We start from the raw sequence: 14,412 nt of genomic DNA on the forward strand, positions 1-14,412 counted from the left end.
TCTTGCACCCGTATGGGAGACCTGGAAGAAGCTCTGGGCTCCCGGCTTCAGACTGGCTCAGCTCCGGCCATTGTGGTCACTTGGGGAGTGAGCCAGCGGATGCAAGATCTTCCTGTCTCTCCTTTTCTGTACATCTGACTTTGCATTAAAAATAAATCATGACAAAAGTGATGTATAGTTTAAATTTTATCTATTTCAAAGACAGAGCTCTTAAACAGGTAAGTGTCTGGTTTAAATCTATTTTTAGTTTGCAAAAAAATGTCATTTTTGTATGTGAAGGTTAGTACTCCTTTTTTCTCTATGTTCTTTCTCTTTACCAATTGATGAGTGACCTGTGCTGTTGCAGAAACTGCTAAGGGCTTAGCAAGTCAAGCCTCATTTCACTTATACACACACACACACACACACACAAAGGGATTGAGAGATGGACAGACTTGAGACTTTTCTATTCAGTTTCTCATTTCCTTGCAGTTATCTGACTAACTACTGACATGTGCTACACAACCTCGAGCTATTTATAATATGAATCCAACATTTTCTCCCTTTATTTACTTAGAGTCAGATTCAGCCAAGCTAGTCGAGACGCTCAAACCTGGAGAATGCCGTTTCTTGATTTCTAGCCTCTGCTAAAATGCATGCGTTGGAAACTCGGTCTCCAATGCCACTATATTGGGAAGTACGGCTCCGGAGAGCATGCAGATAGTCCTGCTTTCTGGAATCTCTTTATGTCCTTACGTGAAAAAGCCTGTGTGTGAGGGTGTTGTGGTCTTTGATTCCTCTGCCATGGGAGGAACTGTGGGACACCCGTGTGAAGATGCAACCTTCTTCCGTCTTGGAAGTGGAGTCTTGACCCTGACTAGCCATAGACATCTGGATTTTAGAGTTGGCAGCCTCCCAAACTGTGAGGAATATATTCTCACGGTTATAAATATTCCCAGTCTGTGGAATTCTCTTGGAGCAGCATAGTTGGGCTGAGACTGAAAAGGGCAGAGCCCAAAGGAAGAAAGGATCCTGGGCAAGCACCATCAACAAGTACTTCAACTTCCCGCCTGTCACCAACCCGAGCTTTCCCCTGCTCTGCAGGCTTTTGTATTCAGCTACTCACTGCTGTATCTTCAGTGAGAAGGGAACAAAAGATTGCTTTTGCTTACTTTTAATTATTACTGGGTTATAAAAGGAACTATTGGAGTTTATTTTCTAACTCATTTAACTTCATGAAATAGCTGACTTAATTGTATTAGAATATCACTAAATGCTAAACTGAACGGTGTTTTTCCCCCAAACCGAGAAAAGTCTTCATTTTATAAAATTATGTAATGAAAAAATAAAGATCAACGGAGTCTTCTAGGTAATTGCTTGGTTATTACTCACTTATTCCTCCTGATTTAATAAAGAGAGCAAATTTAGTGTTTTACATGTAGTGTGAATCAGGAATTGCTAAAGATTCTGGTATTAACTTCCCAGGATGGAATTTTTGAAGCCTTTTGTATAAACGCACTAAGTGACACAGTTGACAGCATTTACAAGTCATATGAACCACTAACGGCACAAATTTTGAGCCTTTAGATATAGGGATCTCAGGTTAGGAGATTTTTTTCCCTTTCTAGTTTTGCCTTCAAGTTAAGGGAAACTATCACTTCAATATTTGAATGAATTCCTGATTACAGAAAGAGCAGCATTTTGCAAATTTAAGTTGTAATTTTTTTTTAGAAATAGATTTTGAGTTGGAAAGATTTAAGTTAGGCATAAGATCTTAGGAAAGAATATTTTCATCTCAATTTCATAGTCAGCTGGATGTTTATCATTGGATAAATTCCTTCACTTGTTGGAATCCCTTTTCTAGATTACAGATGATCACCGGAATCCCATCTGATTTGAAAATCCTGGAACTGTACAATTACTAGTTGTGGAAACCAAGCGCAATAATTATTATTAGTCAAATATCTTTTTCTTGGTCATAATTGTTTGACTAAAGTAAAATCAGAGTGAGGAACAAGGAAAAGAAAGTACAATACTTTCAAGGTCTTATCCCAAGTTCTAGTCAAATGCTACACCACTGAGGACTCGGAAAAGAAGCAGTGACGTAATTGCGTCTTTGTCATGAAAAATTGCTGGGAAATGCATTAGGTCACTTAGTTCCCGACAAGCAGAACAAATCCAAGTTCCAACATCTGAGACCAGAAAGATCATACAAAATGTTCATTTTGATAACTGTTCTTTTTACATTTGGAGGGAAAATGGTTCAAATATCCATTATAGGTAACTCTCTGTTCCTGAACTTTGCAATGACGTGGGACAGAATTTCAAATAAGGTTCTATTTTCATATACAGCTAAATAGCAGTTAGATACAGATGATATCAGAAAACTGAATTTTTTATTTTAAAATATCTTTTTAAAAAACACAAATATGCATCTCATAAGGCAGACAAAAACAACTGCTCCTGTGTTTTGACTTGACTAGGAAATTTTTCATGGATTTTACAAACTGTTACATAAAAAAGAAATGTTCTTACAACTACCCATCAGTTTCTCTAGCAGTATCATGAAATAGAGTAGATAGTTATTTTAAACAAGTTGTTTACTTTAAAAAGTATGTGGAAAGTGGAATTTAAAAGATAATTGGGTGCAAAGTACTTTTGAAATCATACAGTTTTAAATGATGTTTCTATTATGCATACATTTTTTTTCACCAAAATAACCTCATACTTTTGCTTTCCATGAACTTACGAAGTACTCTAATACTTTGAGAACAGGGTTAAAGTCAGTGTTATATGACAGCAAGATGTATCTTTCCCTTAGAAAAATGTGAAGCAATATTTAATTGTCTATTATAGCGCAAAGTTTAAAAGGTGAATTAGGAGCCATCTAATGATTAAGGGTTTTGACCATGAAAAATTTCTATGGATTCTGCACCATGTGTTTTTCCCTAGGAGCAATCACTCCCTGAAGTGTAGCTTTCTACTCTGACTTCAGGGAGGGTTTCAAACATCAAAGAAGAGAAAAGCATTTACTTCGGTTGTGATTCATTTGCATGGCTTTATCAGTATTTAAAACTGACAGAATGGGGACACACAGCCAAGTTTACTTTTCTAATTTACTTCATGTCCAGCTTTGCTGCCCTGTTTGTATTTGCAAAACATCACAAGTAAGACTAGCATGAGCAGAATTTGCTGTGAGCTCCCTTTCTTGTGGGTCCCACAGAAAAACCAGTGGGCTCCTCCCTCGTTTCTGGATGCTAAGATGTTTCTCTCGATTTGCCCTTGGCTATTGGCCAAGGTCTAGCATCTTGATGTTCGTCATGCAAACGAGCAGACGATAAATTTCTAACACTTCATGAATTCCAGGAGTCTTGCAAAGTTTATTTTTAAAAAGAATGTAGATTTCCAAGTTTTTTGACACTAAAATAAATAGGCTTTAATTTTATTTTCCATGAACCTCTTGAAATATTTCATACTAGAAAAGAACTCTAGGAAAGGAACACTAGACCTCAAAGACTGACTCACAAATAGAATTTTTGCCATGAGGGAGAGGATAGGAGAGGCACATGTTACCTTCAAATCACATCATGTCATATGTATATATAAAGTATGTAGCATGTATATATAAAGCATATGTAAAGGAGTCCCACCTGCTCTAGCAGAATGCTGCTTTAAATCCAAGTAACTCTCCCTCAGTTCTAGCTTCCAGATGGTGCGTGCCTGCCACCCATGTGGAGGATCAGGATGGAGTTTGTGGCCCATCCATGGCTGCTGCTGTGGACATTTGGGAATGAGCCAGTATGTGCAACAGCGCTTGCTCGCTCTCATTCTCTCTCTCGTTCTCTCATATACATACACACAGTCTCCTACAAATAAATGTAACATTAAAGAAGGACATGTTTAGGGCTAATTTCTCATCATCCTAATGTGCAGGCTGCATATCAAAGTACTTTAGAGTACCATTTGTAGTTCTAGAAGATCTCAGAGGCTTAATATACTCCCATTGCTTTCCAGCACATGCCACTGCATCAGTCTAGGATGACTGGATCCCTTAGTTCTGCTTGCCATCTCCCACTTCTCCAGTCTCAAAGTCCCTGGAGATTTCCCTTGCCTCATTTCTGATTGGGTCAATCTAACATTGATCTAGCTACGCTGGCAGTATATTTGCCAAGCAGCTCTCTTCTGCCCCCTTCTGTCATAAGCCTGCAGGTGCTCATTCTTTCATTGAATAATAATTTGCTTATTAAACTGCCAAGAACTATCCTAGCTAGGTTCTTATATAGGTGAAAAAAATAGTAATAATAAAAGCAGCAAAATTGAAAAGACAGATCTTGTAAATGGGAGCATTACATCAGGCAGTCCCCACACTTCAAAAGGATCATTTCAGGATTTTGAAGTTGATGCGTTAGGTAACACTTTACAAAGCAGTCCTGTTATGAAATACTTCTCCATTATACAGGTTTTGATTGAAATTGCTATCTTGGAACTTACTCAACTATAGTGGGAGGGCAACAGAGTTTGGTATTTTGCTTCTGTCTAGGGACTATCCCACTGTATACTGATACTTGTGTTTTTAGAGCACATGTTTAAATTTGTTATTTTCATGAGGAGATGCTTTTCTTAGGGTAAGTTCCTAGAACAGACTATGAGACATCAAGTTCAGCACATGTGTTTCACCATGCATTTTCAAAAAGCTTATGGAAAATGTCTAGTTTTAGTGTTTTATTATTCATCCTCCTATGGACTTCCTGAAGTACTCTTGGTGTCTGTAACATTTTCTCTTCTGAGGAAATCCCAGGAGAGGGCAAGGGAAGCATTCCAGGGAATGGGTAGGAGCTGGCATCCACCCGATCTGCTTGGAATCTCTGGAATATAAATTGCATCCTGGAGAGTTCACATCTCCCAGGCCGGATGGCAGTGCTAGCAGAGAGCAGTGCTCCACAGCGACCACCATTATCAATAAGCCCTCCCTCAGAAGCCCGAGGACGGGGGAGGGGCACCGCCGTGCCTTTCTCTGTATTTCCACTCAACCAGTAATTCATCTTCCACAAGGATGAGACTTCTAGTTTCTTAAAATGCTGATGACCTTAAAGATGTTTCTATGATTTCATGAGCTTAAAAATACGTTTTGCTGTATCAACTGGTTGCTGGCACTGTGGTGGGATTAGTACGCTAAAAACTATGGTGTGATTGCTATCATTAAGAATGGATTTGGAGGGAGTGTGGACAGGGTGGACAACATACGGGCAGCAACAGCAGGAGATGGCAACAGGCCAAGTACAATACAGTGTGTCCACTATCCCTGATGGTGGCTGGGAGTCAGGCAAAGCTGCAAGATTTGACATCCAACTGACTGAGTCCCTTCATAAAGCCCTTTGTCATTCTCTTAGTTTCCTGTGACTGTCATGCCAAACCATGATACACCTTTGGCCTAAACAACAAATACCTATTTTGGAGGCTAGAGGTTGGACATCAATATGTCTGTGGGGTGACACTCCCTCCCAAGAAACTGAGGGAGAAATTTCCCTGCATCTTCCAGCTTTTGGTGGCTCTAGATTTTTCCTCGACTTGGTGTTTCCTTCCCATCAATGCTCCCATCTTTATGTTTGTGTCTTCTCCTCTCCCTCAAATAGATTCCCTTAGACCCATCCTGATAAACCACTCACAGGTTCCTGGTTTACGATGTAGAAAGATAGATCTTTTGTTAAATAACTTTAAAAATTGTGTCTACTGGACTTGACATGGTAGCCTAGTGGCTAAAGTACTCACCTTGCACGTGTTGGGGTCCCATCTAGGTGCCAGTTCGTATCCTGGCTGCTTCTCTTCCCATCCAGCTCCCTGCTTGTGGAATGGGAAAGCAGCTGAGGACAGCCCAAAGCCTTGGGACCCTGTACCCTCCCAGGAGACCTGGAAGCAGCTCCGGGCTCCTGGCTTCAGATCAGCTCAGCTCTGGTCATTGTGACCATTTGGGAAGGGAACCAGTGGATGGAAGATCTTTCTGTCTCTCCTCTCTGTAAATTTGACTTTCCAATAAAAACAAGTATTTTTTAAAAACCTTAATAAACATTTTTTTTTCATTTGAAAGATGGAGGAAGTATGTAGGAGAGATGAAAAAGGATATTCTGGTTGCTGATTCACTCCTCAATGGCTGCAACAGCCCTGGTGGGCACAACTAAATCTAACAACCTGGCACTCAAGCTGCCAGGTGGTGGTAGAGCCTTAGGTATTTGAACCATTAGCTGCTACCTCCCAGGGTGTGCATGAGCTAGAAGCTACACCGAAAGAGGGGTAGCTGGGACCAAAGCAGACACCTGCTATAGGATGCAGGTATCCCAAACAGCAATACAAGTGCTGTTTACAAAGTATCTTGTCATTCTGCAGACATGTCTCTTGTTGTTGCTTGGGGGTGGGGGTGTGGTGATACTTCGAAGCAGTTAAATCACTTTCCATTTTCTAAACTTAAAATTTTAACATCATTCGTTGTGATGTCATGGGTGGGGGACCTCCAGATCTTGGACCCAAAATATGTTTGTTCCCATTTTTAGCCATGCGCGAAAGTACAAACTAGAAATAAGGTCTATGAAACTTTCAAGCCAAGGGTGCGGCATTGTGGTAGAGGGTAAAGCTGCCAGCTCAGGGTCCTGTTCCAGCTACTCCTGCCTCCTGTGATGCCGGCACAGGTTCCTGTTCTGTTGCACTTCCTACCCTGCTCTTTGTTCATGATCTGGGAAGAGCAGTAGAAGTTGGCGCAGGTGTCTGGGTCCCTTCTGCTCACGTGCTGGACTCAAATGCAGCTCCTGACTTCATCCTGGGAGTTTGGAGATGTGAGGAGTGAATAACAGATAGTTCTTCCCTTTCTGTAACTCTAAAAATAAAAACACATCTTTATCTTAGCCAAGTCCAAAGCTATTTGATAATCTTCATTTCTTGAAAAAATACTTGCTAGTCTTCCTACAGGCACCCATTGCAGAAGACTCAGCCAAGCATGTCAACATCCCATTTCAGAAAGACTTCACAGTGAAGCCAGGCTGTTTAGAGGATTTCAATGCCCACCTATCATCCATACTTTCACACATGAGGATGTAGCCTGTGACCAGAGACAGAAGTGGGTAGAAGTGGTGAAGAAAAGGACTATTGAGGAAGCGTAGAATCACAAATTTGGGCCATGTCGGTACTTGTGAGAGGTGATGTGGAGATTATGAAGTGCGGATTCCAGAGTTGAATCTGGGGAAGCAGTATTTTAACTAAATTAAAAAAAAACATTATAGTACACCCAAAAAAGAATGAAATTCTACTAAGTGCATCAAAATGGTCCCAACTGGAGACCATTATGCTCAGTGAAATAAGCCAGTCACAAAAGGGCAGATATGTTCTTTCTAAGACAATCTTCATGCAAAATTCCAAATAGATACATGGGTAAACAAGTATATAGATATATTCTCATAGATGAAATGTGCAATGAAACCAGCATATCAGGAAATGAAGACACATTGCAATATGCAGCTCTGTTACTAAATAAAATGAAGACTCCCAATGAAAGTTAAATATACCTTGACTGTATAATACTAGATTGTCTCCCTTTGCCTATACCTGCAATACACTTAAACAGCATAATGTTGGATTTGTGACTGTTACTTAAGGATTCTACCACTGCAATAATATGGGGAGGATTGGGGAGAGGGAAGAGGGGAATTCCTATACCTATGAAACTCTATCTTGGAAGTAATAATACAATAAAATGCAAAAAAAACCCCACCAAATTTGAGGAAAATGGAGAAATAAAACTATAAGAAAACACAATCCCCCCCCCAAAAAAACTATTGGGTGATCAATAATATCAAGCCTTTTACAAAACATTGGTGAGAATCACATTTTTAATTTTTTAAGGAAATGTTAGTATTCCTTTGAGTGGATCATATGGAGTTTGAATCACCTCAAAGTTTTAATTCAAGTATTCATAATAGAGATCATATTATCTTCAAGATATTTGAAACACAAATATTTTATGCTTATTGCATGTTACTCAAATCTTTCATTTGTTACAATGAGATATGCATATTTTAAAACCTGCTTCTATTTTCCTTTTTCTCATATTTTTACAATGTATACCATTGACACGAAGTTGTCTACTTTTGTATCCTTTTTCTATTCTTTCCACCTAACTCATTTCTCCTACCAGTGAGGCAGGATGGTGAGCCCTAAGACTGCTCTTTGCACTAGAGTGAGAGTCATACATAGAAAAGCTCTCCTTCTACCCCTTTGGCAACAGTGACACAACTGAATTTGTTCTGAACGTGTAATTATGACACTGATTTATAATTCCGTTTGTACTTCTTTGTTGTCTTTCAAATGACTCCAATTTTCATAGCACTTTAGCAGATGAAGAATTTGCCAAATTGGCACAAGAGTTACAATCGTTCATCAATTAGGATACCTCCTTAGTATTACATTCATTTTTCAATAGGAGGAGCCTCAAATCTCACAAAAAATGCATACTATGAAAAATCTGCAGGGGTTGCAAAGTATTTTTTCACCAAAATAAACTTGTCAAAAACTATTTCAAATATTATCATGTCCTTTAAAATAAATTATTTCCATATGTTTTAAATTTTATATGCATTTACATTTTGATACAAATGTTAAGATTTTTATTTGGTCATTTAAAAAATAGACTCTGATTGTAATCGAGCTTATAAAAGTGATGTTCAGTTTTCAGGAAAGCAAACAAGGAATTCCAGCTTTAGAACTATGGGAGAGCATCACTGAATGCATCCACTTTGCTACTCTTAGTACCATAGTAGCTGATTGAGGAAGTGAAGAGAATAACGCTACACTGAGAGTCCTGAATCTATTCAGAGAAGGGCCCGGTGGTAGCTGATGCAGCCCAGGCCTTTCTACAGTTACACTGTAGAGGAAACTGTCTGCTTCTTAAATTGGGCTTTCAAAATGAAAATGAGCAGCAATTCAAACACTGGTCCCTGGTAAGTTCCTGAGCTTCTTTTTTAGCTGTGCCATGTGTGAGTCATTTTCATAGGAAGAGTGGTACCATGGTAAGTATCCTGTAGCAGGATAATATGATAGTGTAAACCGGTACTGACTTTCTGTTTTTCTAATAGTAATAATTCTCAACCAGCAACTGAATGCCAGTCATGCGTTTTGAGCATAAAAGCTAAGTCCCATTTTATCCTTAGGTCTCCGGCATATTTAATTGCTAAAATATTGTGCTTTGAGAAAGAACATGCAAGGTTGGTCACAAAAAGAAAAGAAGGGTGAAGGAGACTAATATGCAAGATCTAGAAAAAGCTTCAGAAACTCAACAACCTCAAACCAAACCACCCTGTTAAGAAATGTGCAATGGTAATGTGCATTTTGCAAAAGAACAAATTCAAATGGCTAAGAGACATACACAAAACTGCTCAGGCTCCTTAGCTATTAAGTAAATGCAAATAAAATCACACTGAGATTTCACCTAACTCCAGTGAGAATGGTCAAAATATCAAAGTCAACTATCAGCAACCACTGACAAGGATGTAAGAAATGAGGTGCTCTTTCCACTGTTGCTCGGAGTGTAGGCTAGTGCAGTCACTATGGAAGTCAGTATGGAGAGTGCTCAGATAACTAAAACTTCATCTATCATACAGCAGATTTTCCCACATACATTCATTAAGGCACATTTTCACAATCTTATAGCTTGCTTTTAAATGGAAGCATTTTACACATAGATATGATAACACAACACTCATAATTTAACACTACAGGAAAGACCTAATACAGATTCTGAAACTTGACTCGATTTAACTGTTAATTATAGAAACTTGGTCCTTTTCAAACAGAAGATTTTGCAAAATGATGGCAGTTAAATTATAGATATGAATTAAAATAACTTGGACAAAGACCTGAAAATGGCTGACTTTTCAATTGAGATGGGTATAAACAGTAAGGCCAATGAATCTCTTCCATCCCTTAAGACTATGCCCCCAAGGAGTTGGCGATGACACAGCAGCCTGACTAGATCAGTTCATCTTACCAATAAAGTCGATGGGCAACCTGGATGCTCTGCAATGACCGGTGCAGTAGGAGCTGTACCAACGGACTTTCTAGGTCCCATTCAAACTTGACAGCCTGAGGAAGAAACATTTCCTTTACTGTGTTTTCTTAACATCAAAATTATAGCGGAACACAGGGGCACTGAAGAGGCTTAAGGGAAAGTAGAATGCACAGTTTAAGCAAATGCTCATAGCATACTAATTATCATTTAGTTTATACCAGCATGTCTCTCTCACACACAGAGTACATGATATGAATATTTGCAATCTTGTTTCCCTTTCTTATTCATGCTTCAAGATTACAGGTTAAGCAATAAGAGGTGGTGGTGCCGGGCGCTGTGGACTTGTGGGTTCAGCCATTATCAAGGACACCTGCATCCCATATATGAGTGACTGGTTTAAGTCCTGGCACCTCTGCTTTGATCCAGGTTCCTGGTAGCAGATGATGGATAGAGTGCTTGGGCGCTTGCCACCCTTGTGGCATCTCGCTTGGAGCTCCAGCACCTCGGCTTAGCATAGCTTGGCCTGGCCTGGCTTGGCTCTAGCAAGCATTTGGAGAGTGAATTAGCAGATGAAAGATGGATCTCTGCTTCTCTATCTTTTTCTCTGTGTGGCTCTTTCAAATTAATAAAAATAAATGAATAGAAAGAACATGTAATGGGTAGGCTGCAACCAGGTTCTGGGGGTGGAGGGAAATTCCTGGCACAAGAAACGCCATGAATAATGCCTTCAGGAGACACAAGTAGTACTATTCAGTAATAGCTACTTTCACATGGGAGATAAAATTAATCCCTAATGCCTGAAAAGAAACCTCCAGATGGAGTATCAGTAGTAGCCTCCAGATCTTGAAGCTTTGCTATGCTTCCAAAGCTGACAGTTACCACCATAACCCATTTCTCAAACGTTCTCCTTGTTTCCATCGTGAACTCTAAGGCTTTTTAGGATAGCCAATCTTTTAGAGGAAAAAACCAAATAGCAGCAAAGGAGGCTTCTCCCTATCTGAGGCACCTTCCCCTGCCTTCCTCAGGGATTCCATGGTTGGCAGTCAGCCTGAGCTTTACCATTGCCCAGGAACTGGAATAGGGGGGGGGAAAGGCACACATTCCTGTTTGAGAGGCAAAGTTTCAGTCTTCGGTTGTCCAGTAAGTGACCTAAGTCCATCGTGACTACCTTCCCTCAGAATTTAATCCAGTTTCACACCTAAACACTAAAGAAAAAATGGGTATCATGTTATTCACTCACATACACCCAAGGCATCAGCTCATTATATGTGAGGCCTCCTCAAGTATGGAGAAGTGTATAAATCCCTGAGATGTAAGAGTGCTGAAGATGATTTCTGCAAATCTGTGTCACTTCCTGTAGCAGTCTGGATCTAGAAAGATCACCACACATACTGTGTGAACCTGGGCCATCAGCACCTTTTACTTAGTGGCTAATGCTGAGCTGCAGACATCGTAAATCCTACTTGTACTCTAATAGTGAGCACAACATATGAGGATGTGAGAAGGAGTGGCTTTCATACTTTTTTTCATGCTTGCCTTTTAGGATCTCTGGTCATGGTCTTTTGTGGCACTCAATAATGATTGTTTGCCTCCCTTACTTTCAAACTCTTTGTTGTACTTTGTAAATTGGTACAATGGCATCACCGACTAGGACATAGTTAACTTTTCTGGCTCCTTTACTCCTGTGAATGCTCAATAACCAAGACATCTGACATTTAAAATGTCTTCTAACCTGCCAGATGAGAAAACGCCTAGGCTTTAAAAACCAGAGAGGCCAGGCCCGGCGGTGTGGACTAGCGGCTTAAGTCCTCACCTTGAACGCCCTGGGGTCCCATATGGGCATCGGTTCTAATCCCGGCAGCTCTACTTCCCATTCAGCTCCCTGCTTGTGGCCTGGGAAAGCAGTCGAGGACGGCCCAAGGCTTTGGGACCCTGCACCCGCATGGGAGACCTGGAAGAGGTTCCTGGTTCTCGGCTTCAGATTGGCGCGCACCGGCCATTGCGCTCACTTGAGGAGTAAATCATCGGACGGAAGATCTTCCTCTCTGTATCTCCTCCTCTCTGTATATCTGACTTTGTAATAAAGTGAATAAATCTTTACAAAAAAAAAAAAAAAAAAACAAAGAGAGGCCGCAGACATGCAGACTACCATGTCAAATCTTTCCAGCACTCAGCATGCAGTCATATTGGAGAAAGATAATCTTTCTGTCTGGGTATGAAGTCATTTACATGTTCAATTGTAGATTGTACAATTTGTTTATTTGTCCTAAGTCAGCATATTAGCCTTTAGATTGTTTTCAAAAATTACTCCAATATTATGGCATTTGATGCTGTCACTGAAATGGGCTAGCTTATAATAGAATAGTATTTCAATAAATCTTTATAAATCATAAATAAACCCTTACAGATTTAAACACTTGATTATAAATCTTGAGAATGTTCTATATCCAAAGTTTTTAACAGAGAGGTCAGAAACATAGCAAATGATTATTTTCTATGTAATATTTACTGTGTTAACTTTGATTTACGTATACAATCGGAAGAAAGAATTGTACAGCATTTGTATTTTTCTTCATTCACATGAATTATAATCGCTTCTGGATTTTCATGTTTTTAAGCTTACTGATTATTTCCCCATTTTTAATATAAAGAGAACATATTTCATTTATTTCACAGATGCAATTCTAAAAGAATCATACTTCCCTCCCTACTCTTTTGCCTAGGGAATGTTTAACTCTTGTCAACACAGGGGTTATCCTTTAGCTTTTTGATAAAACTGCAGCATCATTTCAATATAGTTAATGATTCTTTCAGAACCTTAGAAAATCATAAAGTAAATTCCTGTGAGTCTCCAGCAATTCTGCATCCTTACCTGGACCAGTTGTGGGAGATAGCCCAGTAGCTCATCATTCCGAAGGTTATCCAACTGTTGAACGGCCACTTTGCGAATTTCTTGATCTGGAAAACTGAAGCATAACATATATGTCTATTAACGCAGTAAGGGATAAATTCGATTTCCAGAATGGAAGACAACATGATAGCTCTACAATGCACTAAGACAACCACCATCACTAAACAATAGCTAGTTCTCTGTATTCAGTGCCTTCTTGGGGTCAATAGAACAAACTCCTCTCAAGCTGACTTCAGCAGTTTGGGTTTTAGATTTCCACCAAATTTCTCATCTCTAAGTCATGGGTTATGGGATATCTCAACTCTTTTCTAAAATAGTCTGAAACTCTTTGCTTCTATTGAGTCATGCATTTGTTAAGTTATTAGCAGCTGGAGATCTAGTATTTTATATGATTGAAGATTACTTCTAATATTTTAAAAACAGTAGCGAACATCTTATTGAAAACCAGAAGCTGAAAGTACTTTACAATAAGCAAACAGATATGGCTTAATAAAATATAATATTAACGAATTATGAGGTGTTTGAGAGCAACTATGCCATGTTAATTTTAAATGTATCTGCTGTAAGATGTGGTATTTGCCAGTGCCTAATAGATACTTGCAATTAAATTATGTTTTATAATCTTTTAGAAGTTTTTTTTTTAGCATTGGCAATCATATTACAAATATTTAATTTCCAAATTTATTCCTTCAGTGGCCCTCATTTGGCTTCATCAGACAATTAGATTCAATTCTCCTAATGTTCCCGAGAAATGTCTGGAGAAAACTGGTAATATACATGCTGATGCAATTAGGCAAATTGCAATGATACGGTATGATGAAAGCTTTGATAAAAAAGTTTAAATATGTTTTCAGAAAAAACTAATATGTGTAATTGATAACTTAAAGAATTGTGTGCAACTCATTTAGAAACAAAAACATGAATATGCAAATAAAGGAACCACCCAATTCTTTTGTCAGGAGGTAGCAGAATGCTTTTCAAGCAGTCAGGTGAGCTTCCAATCTGGTAACTGGCGCCTAGTAGTGTGGGAGTCAGAAAAATTTAGCCTTGAACGTACCAGTTCTTTTCAGCATACCAGGTTATCAAAGAATGAAAGGGACACTATGCAGCTACAGAGTCAAGTGCAACATGCTCCTCAATATCCCCAAACTGTTTGTGATGGAAGTTTGAAACATAGGATTGGGCCCGGCAGCATGGTCTGGTGGCTAAAGTCCTTGCCTTGAACGCACCGGGATCCCACATGGGCGCCGGTTCTAATCCCGGCAGCTCCGCTTCCCATCCAGCTCCCTGCTTGTGGCCTGGGAAAGCAGTCAAGGACGGCCCAAGGCTTTGGGACCCTGCACCCGCATGGGAGACCCGGAAGAGGTTCCTGGTTCCTGGATCTGGATCAGCAAGTCATCGGATAGCAGATCTTCCTCTCTGTCTCTCCTCCTCTCTGTATATCTGACTTTGTAATAAAATAAAATAACTCTTT

The 14,412-nt window shown here is 39.5% G+C and overlaps 1 protein-coding gene across 2 annotated transcripts in view; it reads right to left on the reverse strand.

Annotated features, from left to right (window-relative positions):
• The window catches only part of PIK3C2G (phosphatidylinositol-4-phosphate 3-kinase catalytic subunit type 2 gamma), a 265,595-nt gene that overhangs the window by 148,656 nt on the left and 102,527 nt on the right, over window positions 1–14,412 (reverse strand). For both annotated transcript variants that reach the window (XM_058655883.1, XM_058655882.1), the window contains 2 exons: window positions 12,900–12,993; window positions 10,007–10,101 (listed from right to left, as the gene is read on the reverse strand). In XM_058655883.1, the coding sequence (XP_058511866.1) occupies window positions 10,007–10,101; window positions 12,900–12,993 (189 nt within the window). The remainder of the gene's footprint in view (window positions 1–10,006; window positions 10,102–12,899; window positions 12,994–14,412) is intronic.

The sequence above is a fragment of the Ochotona princeps genome, chromosome 27 (assembly GCF_030435755.1).
Source record: "Ochotona princeps isolate mOchPri1 chromosome 27, mOchPri1.hap1, whole genome shotgun sequence".
NCBI classification, from domain to species: Eukaryota; Metazoa; Chordata; class Mammalia; order Lagomorpha; family Ochotonidae; genus Ochotona; species Ochotona princeps.